At 34.6% G+C, this 12,999-nt stretch overlaps 1 protein-coding gene across 4 annotated transcripts in view; it reads right to left on the bottom strand.

Annotated features, from left to right (window-relative positions):
• The window catches only part of BEND5 (BEN domain containing 5), a 923,509-nt gene that overhangs the window by 898,541 nt on the left and 11,969 nt on the right, over window positions 1–12,999 (bottom strand). For all 4 annotated transcript variants that reach the window (XM_032191937.1, XM_032191939.1, XM_032191938.1 and 1 more), the window contains exon 2: window positions 6,920–7,042. In XM_032191937.1, the coding sequence (XP_032047828.1) occupies window positions 6,920–7,042 (123 nt within the window). The remainder of the gene's footprint in view (window positions 1–6,919; window positions 7,043–12,999) is intronic.

The following is a 12,999-nucleotide window of genomic DNA, read 5'->3' as shown; positions in this document are numbered from 1 at the left end:
TTCCAAAAAAAAAAAAATTTATTCTACTGTGTTTAGATACAATAGAAGAAAGTAACTTTAAATATTTGTGGTTTTTTTTCCCCACTCTTTATTTCTATTACTTTACCATTATTACCCTTGCTTGTATTGCTTTATTCCAGTTCTATGATATTATAGTAGTGCCAGTGAAATAAGATGAAGAAGGTTATTTTTGTTCACCTAAATGTACACACACTCAGGATCAGCTTGCATTCACAATTTTGGAAGCATATTACAATACTACATTAGATGGCTAAAACTTAACTATTTTGTAGGGTCAATTTCACTTTTTTGTTGTTGTTGAACATTACGTTAACAGCATCACATCTGTATTCTTCATTTTTAAATTTTGTACAAACAAAAATACCCACTTCATAAATGCCTGAACTCAAATTTTACAATATTTTAGTAATCACAAGTAAGATTAATCTCATCTAATTTTAGCTGTCTAAAGTTACATGTTAGGTCTTAGCAACTGGGACACGGGCATCCCCAAAGGGCAGTTCATCCTATACTATCTTTGCTTTTGTTCAAAAGATATCTTTCATGGTAAAGCTCAACGGCCTATTTCATGCCTGTAAGCGCTTACAAAGAGATCAGCGGAATTACAATCACTTACTGCAAGTTTGAGTGTTGTGTAAAGTGTTTTATAAGTACATTACCCTATTTTTGAAATATAGGAAGATATTTAAAACCTTAACAAAAATGATACAAGAGTACTTCTCAGTCACATGAGATATCTTAATAGATTGTAGATCTTAACTTTTTCCAGCTGATTAAAATCATTTGCAATCCATCAGCACTGAATTCTTTTTATTGGGCTTCTGATATGAAATTTTTGATAAATATACTATAGGAAAAGCCAAACCAATGTTTGTCAAACATTTTCACTGCAAGGTGGTTGTGTATCAATCAACATAATAATATGAGGTTTACAGTAATTGAGGTCAAATCTAAAATTTTACAAAACTTTAATTACAACCTTTTGAACATAAACCACAACACACAAATTACCCAATCATAACATTTTTTTCATAAAAAAAAAATAAGAATTCATCCAAAGGATGGAAGATTTAATGACTCTTGGCGGAGTTCCACTTTCTGGTTGAAATGAGAATAAAAGCAGACGGCAGCTTCATTTCTAATTTCAAGAAACACAGTATTTTTAACATTTAAACAGCATTATATTTGACTAACAAGCCAAAATATGTATTTTCAAAACCTTATAAAAAGCCCCTGTATTTAACAGTATGAACACTGAGATTTAAGAACCTCTCTGAGCCAACCTTATTCCTTCAATCCTCAAATGAAATTATAAAACAAGTAATTTGAGCCACAAGCTGCAGAAACTGTCAGACTTGGGTTTTTAGGGTTTTATTTTCTGTTCTTTCTTCTGTCACAAAAACCATCCTTGCAACTTAACATGTAACAGTCTACCACCTAACTCCAGCTTCCTCCTATGACATCCTGCCATGCAAAACAGAAGGTGGTGGGATTGATCCAGAAGTATGCACAGGCCGGAATTACTAACCAACACTCCCAAGGTGACTGACAATCTAGATGATACCAAACAAAATGAACAATATTTGAATTCTTGCTTTGTTCTTCAGTTAAGCCACAGCTGGAAGCATCAATGTTCTTCCATATGCCAGTTCTTTAAGTCAAGAGCCAGGGGAAGCAAAAGGTATATCCATCTTAAGCCCATCTTGAAAGCACTCAATGACTGAGATGAAAAGGCAACAACACCCTGTAAACACCGTCTTTGCACCGTGTGAAAGAAATGTCTGCAAGCCTCTGCAAGTATAAATGTATTTTCAACTCAGAGGAAATTTGGTCCTATCAAAGTACCAGTGCAGTGAACAAGATGGGTGCTGAGTGGCTGGCATCTCTTATGGACTTTTTGAAGGTATACTTCTGTAGCAGTAGTAACACAGCCTGAATGCATGACAGTGTGTGCCATGCTTTGTACCCTCCTAGAACAGGGGTTGACAGACTCTAGTCAGACCAAGGCACTTTAAAGAACATGTCATCCATGTAGTCTGGTGGCACCCTCTAGAGTACTCCAAGAATCCAGCATGCTTGAGGTTTCTTCTGATTTATGAGATGATTGTGCAAGGAACTCAAACTGTTTGAACACTCAGAGAATCTACAGTCTATAGATTTTAGTCTTCTGACCAAAAAAAAAAAAAAAGATCCCCAATGACCATGAGCTTCTCAGGTTTTGTGGTCCATTTCAGAGCTCCAGGATAGCTGCAATTGTGTTTCTAGTACCTTACAACTCATTGTACTCTGGCCTATTTCATCATGTTTGGGGGCTTAGAAGAAAGTAGTTATGTCACTGTCAGCTATGAGTCCTTCCTTTTCTCTGTCTCCTGACATAAAAGACACTTCTGCAGCCTGCATAAGCTATGGTCAAACCCTTGAAGTTGCCATGCTTTGGGATCACTATGAAAATCCTCCCTTTTGTAGAGCCAGAAGATGAGACTGGTGCTCTTCATGAAAGGTTGAACTGGCATCAGCACCATAAAAATACCGGTTTCTCTTTAAAGATATTTGCTTCACGTTTTCTTTGCTCGCTCTGCAAAACACGTTTGAAAGGTTTCATGTCTATCACTTAAAATTAGTAAATGGTATGACCTCCTGCAAAGGAAAGCAAAGCAGTTACGTAAGTACACAGAAAAAAAAAAAAAAAAAAAAGTTTTCCAGCTCTGGAGGTATTGTCTCCAAAAATGATTAAGCAAATAAAAACAAATAGTCACCACAACACCAAAGATGCTGCTGACTAAATTGATACCATCAGAAATACATGCACCACAACAATACAAGATAGTACAGGCAACTAGCTAAACTAAAAGTCATTTAGATCCACAAAACTTCTAATGTCTGAAATACAAATTCACCTTGAATCACCATGAAAGTTTGGGCCTGACACACTGAGGAAGTATTTCTTCATATAGCAGGAGTGAATACATCCATTTCCTAGAAGCACTATATTTTGCAAAATTCCCAGTTTTGCCAGAGGAGATAGGATGTCAGAAAAACATTTGTAGAGCGCTGCATTGCTGCTAAACCAATACTACGTTGAAAATTTAATGTTTTAATGAATAATAAGAAAAAGAATTATAACTGACACAAATTTACACATTTCAAATGTGACATTTATTCCCTTCAAATTGATACTATGCAGAGATGACCATGCTTCCATTCTCCCCTGAAGGTAACTCATATTTCTTGTGAAAACTGGCATCCAAAAATTACATTGTGGTATACAAGAAGTCTCAGTTTTCAGCACTTACTTTTATGCCATTGATAAGTGTATAAGAAAAGTTTCTATTGGCCTCATATATTCTTAAATATTAATAAAGACAACAAGAAAGATTCCAGTTGTTAGAACATTAGCTTGAACTATACTTGCAAGTCAATTACTCTCTCTCTCCTTTACTCCTCCATCTGTTATTTTAAGACAAAGGATTCAACCACCATTCTTCATTTACAATGACAGTATTTATTTTACCGCAAACATTCTTTCACTAGTTAAATTAATTAAGAGTAAGTTAGGTGCAAGCTACAAACTGGTTAGCTGGCTCTTCTGAAGAGAATCTGGAGAACATAAGGGATCACAAATTCAAAAGAAGTCAACAGTGTTATGCTATTGTGAAAAAGATTGGACTGTGTCACATAGCAGAAGTAAATAGATTGCAAGGCATATCATGTAATATACGATACATAGTACTGGCACCAGCATATCTGAGTATCATGTTTGCCTAGGATCACTGCATGTCAAGAAAGGCATGGAACAGCTGGACACAGTCCAGAGGAAATAAAGAATGATAGGAAATTTGGGAAATACAACCACTGAGGAACAATTGAAAAAAATAGCAGTTATTTAATGTGAGGAGGGAAAGGTCAAGGCAAGATATTATAGCTTTCCACTAAGTCAAAGAAGAAAGGACCAATCTGCTGTCAATACCTACAGTACTGGAAAATAATGCATTTTTGGTAAGAACATTTCTACACTGAAAGAAAAAGTTTCATATAATGAGCAAACTACAGCATTAGAATGGATTACTGCTTTCTCATTGAAACTTTCCTCACTGAAAGTCTCTGTGAGGAAGGAAAATAAGTATCTCTCAGGAATAGCAAAAGTAGTATGTTTTGCTTTTCAACAGGACGGTGGACTAAAAAGAAATCTCCATGTCTATTTTGTTTTTGTTTTTTGTTTTTTTTAATGATAAAATCAAAAAAAAAATATAGGCCCCTCTAAACAGCAAAATGGACATTCATATCAGACATATCAGATTACATAAAAACACACCTCCATCCCAAATTCATACTCCTCAACACTACTTAATAGAACAATGATAGCCATTACAAAAATAAAGCATTCATAGCACTTCATCTATATGCTTTTTTTCCTGTTTTCTGCAAGTTTAATATTCTTTATCTGTTCCAAAAAGGTAGGTACTTCCCTTTCTGCAAGACAAAATAAAAGAGTTGCTGAAAAATTGGTCTGGAAGGGAGCCTTCAGTTCTATCAACTAGATATTTCAAGAAAACATGGAATGCAGCCAAAGACAGGAAAGTCACTTGTGGAATCACATTTAACAGAACTTCTATCCTGAAAACAGACCATCAACAAATACTCCCCGAGTACCACTGTCCAGGCAGTTTTGCTCCACTCTATCATAGTTTCATCAGGATCAGGATCACTTCCAGTGAAAGCGTTATATAAAACAATGACAAGTTCTGTTAACATTACATTAGATAGAGAGCTACAATCATCATGTGTTATAACTATTGTTTTTAATTGTATTGCATTTATTTATACATATTAAATAAATCCTTACAAAAATTTAACTGTAAAAAACCTGTAACACCTCTTAAGTATGAGGGATCTCGGATTTCAGACACGTTTAATAATATCATCATCATAATGGATGAAGCACAACTCTATCTTCAGGTATTTCCTTCAAGTATATTTAGGTCTATAAGATAACAGTAACTTGGAATTATTACAGAATTGATGTCAACTATTAAAAAAAACATGTTCTATGAAAAAGGCAAATCCAATAGGGTATATCATGTATAGCTATTTGCCAATTTTAAGGTGGTACTCAAAGCGTATCAATACATTTTTGTATAAGTGTCTTATTCTACTGTTTGGAAGATAGGAAGAGATAGATTACAGAGTTATTAACAATTTGATAAAATATCCAATAATCAGTTAATTTGCTTTGACCCATTAAGGTACTGTAAGCAATTACTTGGCTGACATAAACAATAGTTAAAGTGAATTTACAAATGAAGTATACACATTATTATTGTTCTTGCTAATACGTTGTCATTATGAGAAAATAAATGAAGTTATTAATTTTATTCATATTTGTATTTTGGAGGTGTCTGAATATGCAAAGCAACATCAGAGACTCATCACGCTACTGTGTAAATAAACTAAGTATTTCATATAGTACCTGTCTCTATCACATGCTGTACTTGTCAAAGTATGAGCATTACTTTTGAACTACAGAAGTATTTTAATTTAAAAATATAATTAATTCTGTTGCTTAAAAATTGGAATTAAACCATAATGGAATGATTCACATTGCTTCACAAATCATTTGATAGCTGCAAAATCCTTTTCATTGCATGGCAGCTTAACAGAATAAAGTAAATTTCTCAGCTTGGCCCACTGATTAATTTCATAAATCGTTTTCTAATGCAAAAAATCATAAATTCATAATCATTATGAATAGCATCCGAAGTATTTTTTTTTAATATTTAAGTATTGTCTGAACTTTCAGATATACACTCTAAAAATAAAATACTCTTTACTACACAACTGCATCATTTACACCTTTTACACAATGCTATCAGAGGATTTAAATAACTTAATCTAATATTTTTCCAGGAACTGTCAGCCACTATTCTACCCCTTAGGGATATAACTCTTTATAAGAAAATCATTTTACACGACACTGTAGCAGTTTTGGCATTACCAGCACCTCTCATATAAACCACGCTGGAAAATAGTTTTTCCTGCCAAATGCCTTTTGTACATATGGTGTTTAACAGTGCTCTGCAGGTCTGTAAGCCAATAATAATAGATGCAAGCTAACAATCTGGAGACAAACATATATGTAACACAAAATGCAGCCACATACTTTTACTTTATATATATATATATATATATATATATATATATATATATATATATTTAACTACATACCTCCAACATGCATATAAACATACATGATTTAAAATATTCTTCAAATTAATATACTAACTATAACACTTGCAAAAAAAATAGTTTCTCTTTCAATTTGATGTAGCTTCTCAAAAACTAATTCTGCTCCTATTGACATCAGAGGCAGAACTTCCAATAATCTCAGCAGCATAGAATTTGGCCACAAGAAACACAAGTAAGAACCATATTTAAAGACACTAAGTACACATTTTTAAAGTCTTCCAGCTATGCAAGGATAGACAGTGCTTTGAAACTTTGTTGAGGGAGTTAACCTGGAAAATTACAGTATAAAATAACATTTTTATATCCTACATCTTTGACTAGTTAACAATAAGCACTGTATATGATAATAATACATATAATAATAGAATAAAACTCATTAATTTATCTACATGGGGTAAGAGAGATGTACCTGATAAAAAGCACATTACAGGTAATGACAAACTTCACATACCCTTTTTTTTTTTTTTTTTTTTTTTTAAAACATTTGAGCAGTCTGATTTTATGTCATACTCTGAAGTGAATCAGCGCGTAAAACAGTATTTAATACAAACCTTTAGCATTAAGACATATTTTTTTATATATAAAAATTAGCAATACAGTAATAAGCATTAATATATTGGCAGCTGTTACATAAAGTAATGCTGAAAATGCTTACCACTTTCAAAACAGGCATCAAATATAAGATGTCCTTTTTTAGGCTGTCCACAATAACCAGCTGGGAGAACAGTGTACTTGCTCACGTTCCCTGCTATGATATCATCACCTCCTATGTCACTACCTGTTGCAGTAAAAGCAGAAATAAAGCATAAGCATGAAAAAGAAAAACAATAAAAAACAATTGAAGGATATTCTCCCCATGCTTTTCCAAATAACACGGAATTTGCACAATTTAAAATATACACCAGTAAATGAAATTTCTTGTTAAGATTCGCTTAAGAATTTGCATAAAAGAATGGCCTCATATATTAAAGCTTCTCTAACAAATCACACAGCCTGGTTTCTTGCTCTTGCATGTCTGGCAGTTGAACACTCATGCAATGAAGCCTGATCTGCATTTGAATCTAATTCTTTTGACTGGAACTCTGACATGGAGAGCTCTCTGATATTTTGCATGGATTCTCTAGAATTGAACTCCTACAGCAGCATCTTCCTCGCTATGTTTTCTAAGAGAATCATTTTCCTCTATCATTTTGCCCATTTTCATGCATCTTATATGAACTAAGAACCTCTGAAACTGTTAAGTCCCACTCATAATTGAAAATTTAAAGTTATTAGAAGGGAGAGACATACATTTACAGAGATGTGATGATGCAAGCCTTGCTTGCTCAGCAAACAAAGCTCAGAAAATGAACTTAGAGAAAAAAATTAAATTGTTTTTTTATTTCATAATTAAATGAGGACAAATTTTCAATACTACTGCATGATTTTTGTCAAAATACATCATTAGTGTATATATTGAAAACCTTGTTCTCACAGTCAAATTATACTGTCTAGCAAATTGCAGTGTGAAAAAAAAATTGTTTCCAAGTAGCGATGAAAGAAGACTGATTTTTTTTCATTTGAGAAATGCAGAAGAAATTAAGTTAATATTTGTATATTACATTATACATGAATATTACATTTTAATGGAAGAGATACATAATAATATAACTAGCTGTACGTTCTGACATTGTCTCTTCACTATTTACTGTTTGGACAAAAAATGTGTAACAATAGAAAAACTATCTTCTGTGTTAGAGAAAACTAGAAGTAATGTGTATGTCTTCAAGTGCATAAGGCATGTGATGGAATAATGGGATGATAATATCTTATTTCACTCTGATAAATAGGGCTACTGAGGCTTCTAGAAATAGACTTTTGGTCTGTACTGATTTTTTGACATTTAAATGGGTTATGGGGGATGATGAATGTGACATAAAGCTCAATTTGTTTTATTTTTATATTGAAAACTATTTCACACTGATGTTACAAGCAATTCATATCACCCCAAATGATGAAAACAGCTTATTAATTAAAACTGACCTTTCCATACATAAATGTACTCTACCTCTTGAGGCAAAACACCTTAGCTGAGGTAACAAATTATATCAATGTATGTGACACCACAGCTAAAGGGTCTGTCAGCCTTTCTATTATCCACCTATATTTTAAGAGGTATATAAATCCTGGATTAAAAAATATGTATATCCACCTCAACACTTAGCATATAAATTCATAGTCTTCCCAGGGAAGAAATCTGAAACTTACTTTCTTTGAGAAGTCCTGTAACAGAACCAGGACAATTTAGACCTTTTCATATTTAAAAAATAATTAAAATAAAAAATAAAAAAATAGAAATTAAACACCATGTATTTATTTTTTTTTAAGCAAAATTACTATTTGCCACCTCAAAGTTATTTGTTTTAGACTGAATAACTACCCACAGATAGCAATCTAGGGCATTTAAAGTGTTTTCTTTAAATGTAAAATTGCTACTTACTTCTGGTATTTTTAGCTATATGTATTTTACCCTGCAGAGTTTGGCAGCAGTGCTGCTACATTTTGCTTAAAGGCTGGTAACACCAGAGGCAAACAGACTTGAGCAAGGACTCTGTATAGCCATGATCATGTCACTCAATACAATTCATCCCACTGCATCATGCAGCCTGCAGTTTGGAACAACAGCCACAGAAAAAAACATTTCCTAAGTTCCAGTCCAGTGCCACTTTGATTAAGAGCCTCCATATACCTGGTGCAACTAGTCAAGATAATGATTTGTAACCCAACACATGGAAACAAGGATACAAAAAAATATAACTCAGGGAAAACCTGTAGATCTCCACCAAGAATACATGAGCTGTCAAGGATCAAAGTGAAAGAATAGAAGATGGAGAGCCAACAGACTAGAGACTGAGCTTCTGATGGTAAATGCTCACTGTCAAGTCTCTGCTAAAAATAATAGGTTTCTTTTAATTCTTAAAAGATAGCTGGTAAACACCACTTAGATAAAGATGAAATCAGAAGAGATGCCATTCATAATACTGCCACCATAAGAGTGGCAGGACAAGCAGGTAGGATACAGCTACGTCTCCCTTTCCACCTAACTGACAAATTGGACAATCTTTACATCGTGCAGAAGTCAAGAAACTGTCAAGAAACTGTGTCCTAGCAAAAAGTTTTCCTTGCTTCTTCTTGGCCTCATAGTCATTTAACAGTATTAGCCTGTCCTTTGAGGTTCTTTACTACACAGTACTTTGAATATGCAGAATGTATTGTTATATTTTGAGTTATCTCTGAGCTATTTTATTGTTATTTTGAGTTACCATCTAATCACTAAACCTGTGAAACAGCAGCCTCTGAACGTCATGCTATATAGCACATGAGCATATGTCCCTGCTGGCATGTCCTCCTCAGGTGATAAAGGAAAGGCCTAAACTGCACCTGCATTACTGTATTACGAGAGGCACGGCTTCGCGCTCCTCTGTTCAGCGGATGCAGCAAGTGTTGCTGAGAATACATCACTGCCTTCAGATGGAGAGCTACGTTACACCGAGCTGCGAGCCCTCAGAGCAGCAAAGAGATCCTGTCCCCTCAGCTGGTGCAGGTGTTCCTGACAAAAGGCAGAGATGCAACAGATAGCTCAATCTCAAACAAAAGAAAGGGGGAGAAAAGAATTAACTGAAGAACATATTGTACATTGCTCCTAAGGAGAACCTGTTCTCCTTTGAAAAAGGTTAGATAACACAAGCAAAGGCAAGAGTAACTTGGCAAAGAATTTTTCTCATACTACAGGTCTTATTTTGGCAAATATTTTTTTATAGGTTGTAGGACACATGGCTACTTTACTCTAATTCTTCAGAGCTTAAACTCCCGGAGTCTACAGCAAATTCCTAGGATTTACTTTTACCACAGTATTAAACTTCAATGGCAATTTTCTATCAAGTATAAAATCTGTAGGTGTCTGAAATCTCTGTAACTAACTATAAAAGTTGGACAGTCTTCAGGTGTCTGCACTCTTCATGATTGCCACTTTGGAAATATTTCATATCAAAGTAGTAAAAATGAGCAGAATCAGTTAAAAGGGACTGGGATTCTTAGGAGGAAAAGTTTAGAAACTTTCAGAGCTTCTTACTACTCCTAAGTTCAAATGATAAAGCAAACACTTTTTTTTTTTTATTTAAGCAGAGATGAAAACAGTATTTGCTACAGTAAACATCATGCAAATTTAGGTACATTTTCTTAAAAAAAAAAAAAAAAAAAAGCTTCTGGAGGAAGTAAATAATAGTCATTCTCTGAACTGAGTAAACAACAAGCCCACTTCCAGCTGTGACGAACTTCAGGATCTATGGAGGTGGCAGCCGGCAGCTACCCTCATGCTACATTAAGTAGAAGGAGAGCACAGCTACATTAAAACAGACACAGAAAAAAATTCCTGGTAAACCTGCATAATTCTTATAATCAGATTTACTGCCTAACATGGATAGCCAATTAGAAAGGTAAGGTAACACGAAAAGATACAATAACTGCAACTAACATTGTAGAAGAGTTTATTTAAATATTACAAATGGCATTCATATGCCTCAATTTCTTTTCTGTTACAACAAAAATATTATACATCTTACTACTGATTCTTCTGTCAATAGCTAGAGAACTACTACTGCTGTTGATAAGGCACCACCCTTTACATCAGGGCAAACAAACATGAAATACAGTTTCTGAATTTGATAATTTTCATTTTAACTTCACCTCTTCTGTATGGTCAAATAACTGCTGCTGCACTGTTCTTTACAGGAAATGAATCAAGTTTTGATTGTGAATCTAGTGTAGGCTAGCTCTTCTAACTGGTTTTGATCAATCCAGATATTCTACTTCGGGTCAAACTGTTCAGAAGAAAAAATTATTTCTGAATAACATACCAAAATCAAGTCACTAGGTCTACAAAATGCATTGGGGAAATCGTATTATTTTCAGTGACATCATGAAACTTAATGATTAAGTTGGCGTGTAAAGATCTAATAACAAAATTCTCATCACCCAGGAGGTGGAAAGTGTCCGAGTATCCCAGCAAAGACCCTCATCAGCCATGAGCAGTAGAGTTATTGCAAACCCATGCGAAGAAGCGAATCTGAACTCAGCAATAAGCAGAAATTTGTTCAGATGGCAACACATCTCCTATTAGCTCCTAAATGTGACAAGTCTCTGAATGAACACTGCTCAACTCATGTCTTGGAATAGCAACTCTTATGAGGGATTTGCCACTAACTGTCTTCTCTACCAACCAGAAAAACACAAAATTACTTTATATCTGCATTTGTAGGGAAAATTCTAAGAACTGTTAGTAACTCATTATGTTCTGCTGTTCTTTGAATCTTTTTAATAACAGATTTATATTACAATGTTCATAAGCTTCAGCAACAACAATATGGAGAACTTATGCCTGCTATGAGCTCTGAAAGCTCCAGAGCTATCCTAAAAATCCTATAGGCAGCAGCAGTCAAGAACTTGGAATTTAAATTTCACTGGCTTCAAAAATGCTAAGAACAAGTGTCATTTTGATCTTCACAACCACGTATCCTGCAGCAAGGATTAGGAATGACCCTAAGAATCTACACACACTGCAGAGTGTTGTCAGCCTGAAATCGACTTAATTCAGGGTCACCATCGTTTGAAAGGAAATGGAAAACAATTATGTTAAGACTAGGGTCTTAACCCTTCCAGGGTCCAGAATACCCTACATGGTACCAACCACACCTGCTGCTTCACATTCAGATACTGTGCCCATACTGTCACTTTTAACCTGTTTCACAGGTCAAGCAGATAAAGGGGAATGTTAATTATCACATGGCATTCTCATACAGTCTAGTTCTAAAAAATAGTAACATGTTGTATTGTTATTTAGAAACAGAATCTGAGATTTAGCATCTTTACAGTAAGTGTCTCTTCAGCTACTTTCCTCCCACAGTTTGACCAACAGACTGGTTGTCAAGAGACTGTCTCGCAGCACTAAGATATTCATAACCAAGAAAACATGCAAACTAAAAGACAGGCACCATTTCAGCAGAGATTACCAGGTACTTTTTAAGCTTTGCAGAAGTTTTGAAACTACTCAGGAAAAATAAGCTGCTAGCTCTCTCTTCTATGATCTGGAGAAAGCTTACAGTAGGTTGCATAAATAGGAAGGAAGCTTGCCATTTAACTCCTACTGCACAAGTTACCGTTTCTACAGAGGCTACCAGACAACTTATCCTTTTAACCTTCCTAATGCAATTCCTTGGGTAATGCGACATTAACTTTTTCTTTTGGGTCAGACGGCAAGGTACATATAAACAAATACCTCAGACTTCTTTAGATATACATGTCCAAACCGATATACTCATGCAGAAGGCATGGCACGGGTGTCTCAATCAAACCTGAGAGTGGAAAAAGCCTTGTTCTCCTATGCAGATACATCAAAGCACAATGATTAGTAAAAATGTTTGCAGGCGTCTCTACAAAAGGCTTGGCAGTACTATAAAGAATACTGTGCTTAAATGCTTATACTGAGCAGATAGTAGGCAGCCTGCAGGGAAATAGGAATAAAAAAAAAAGTACAGAAGGTGCTTAGCTCAAGACAAAGCCATCAATTTACTGGCTGATTAAGTATGAAAAGATGACAATAAAACTCTACCACCCAGTCCATTAAAAAAAAAAATGGATCCAGATAGAGATCCAATTACCAATCCGAGGTCAATTATAACTCCTTTCAAAAATCCAGTG

Source organism: Aythya fuligula, chromosome 8 (assembly GCF_009819795.1).
Source record: "Aythya fuligula isolate bAytFul2 chromosome 8, bAytFul2.pri, whole genome shotgun sequence".
Classification (NCBI taxonomy): domain Eukaryota; kingdom Metazoa; phylum Chordata; class Aves; order Anseriformes; family Anatidae; genus Aythya; species Aythya fuligula.
The sequence above is the reverse complement of the archived record's forward strand: the minus strand, read 5'-3'. Positions and strand labels throughout refer to the sequence as shown.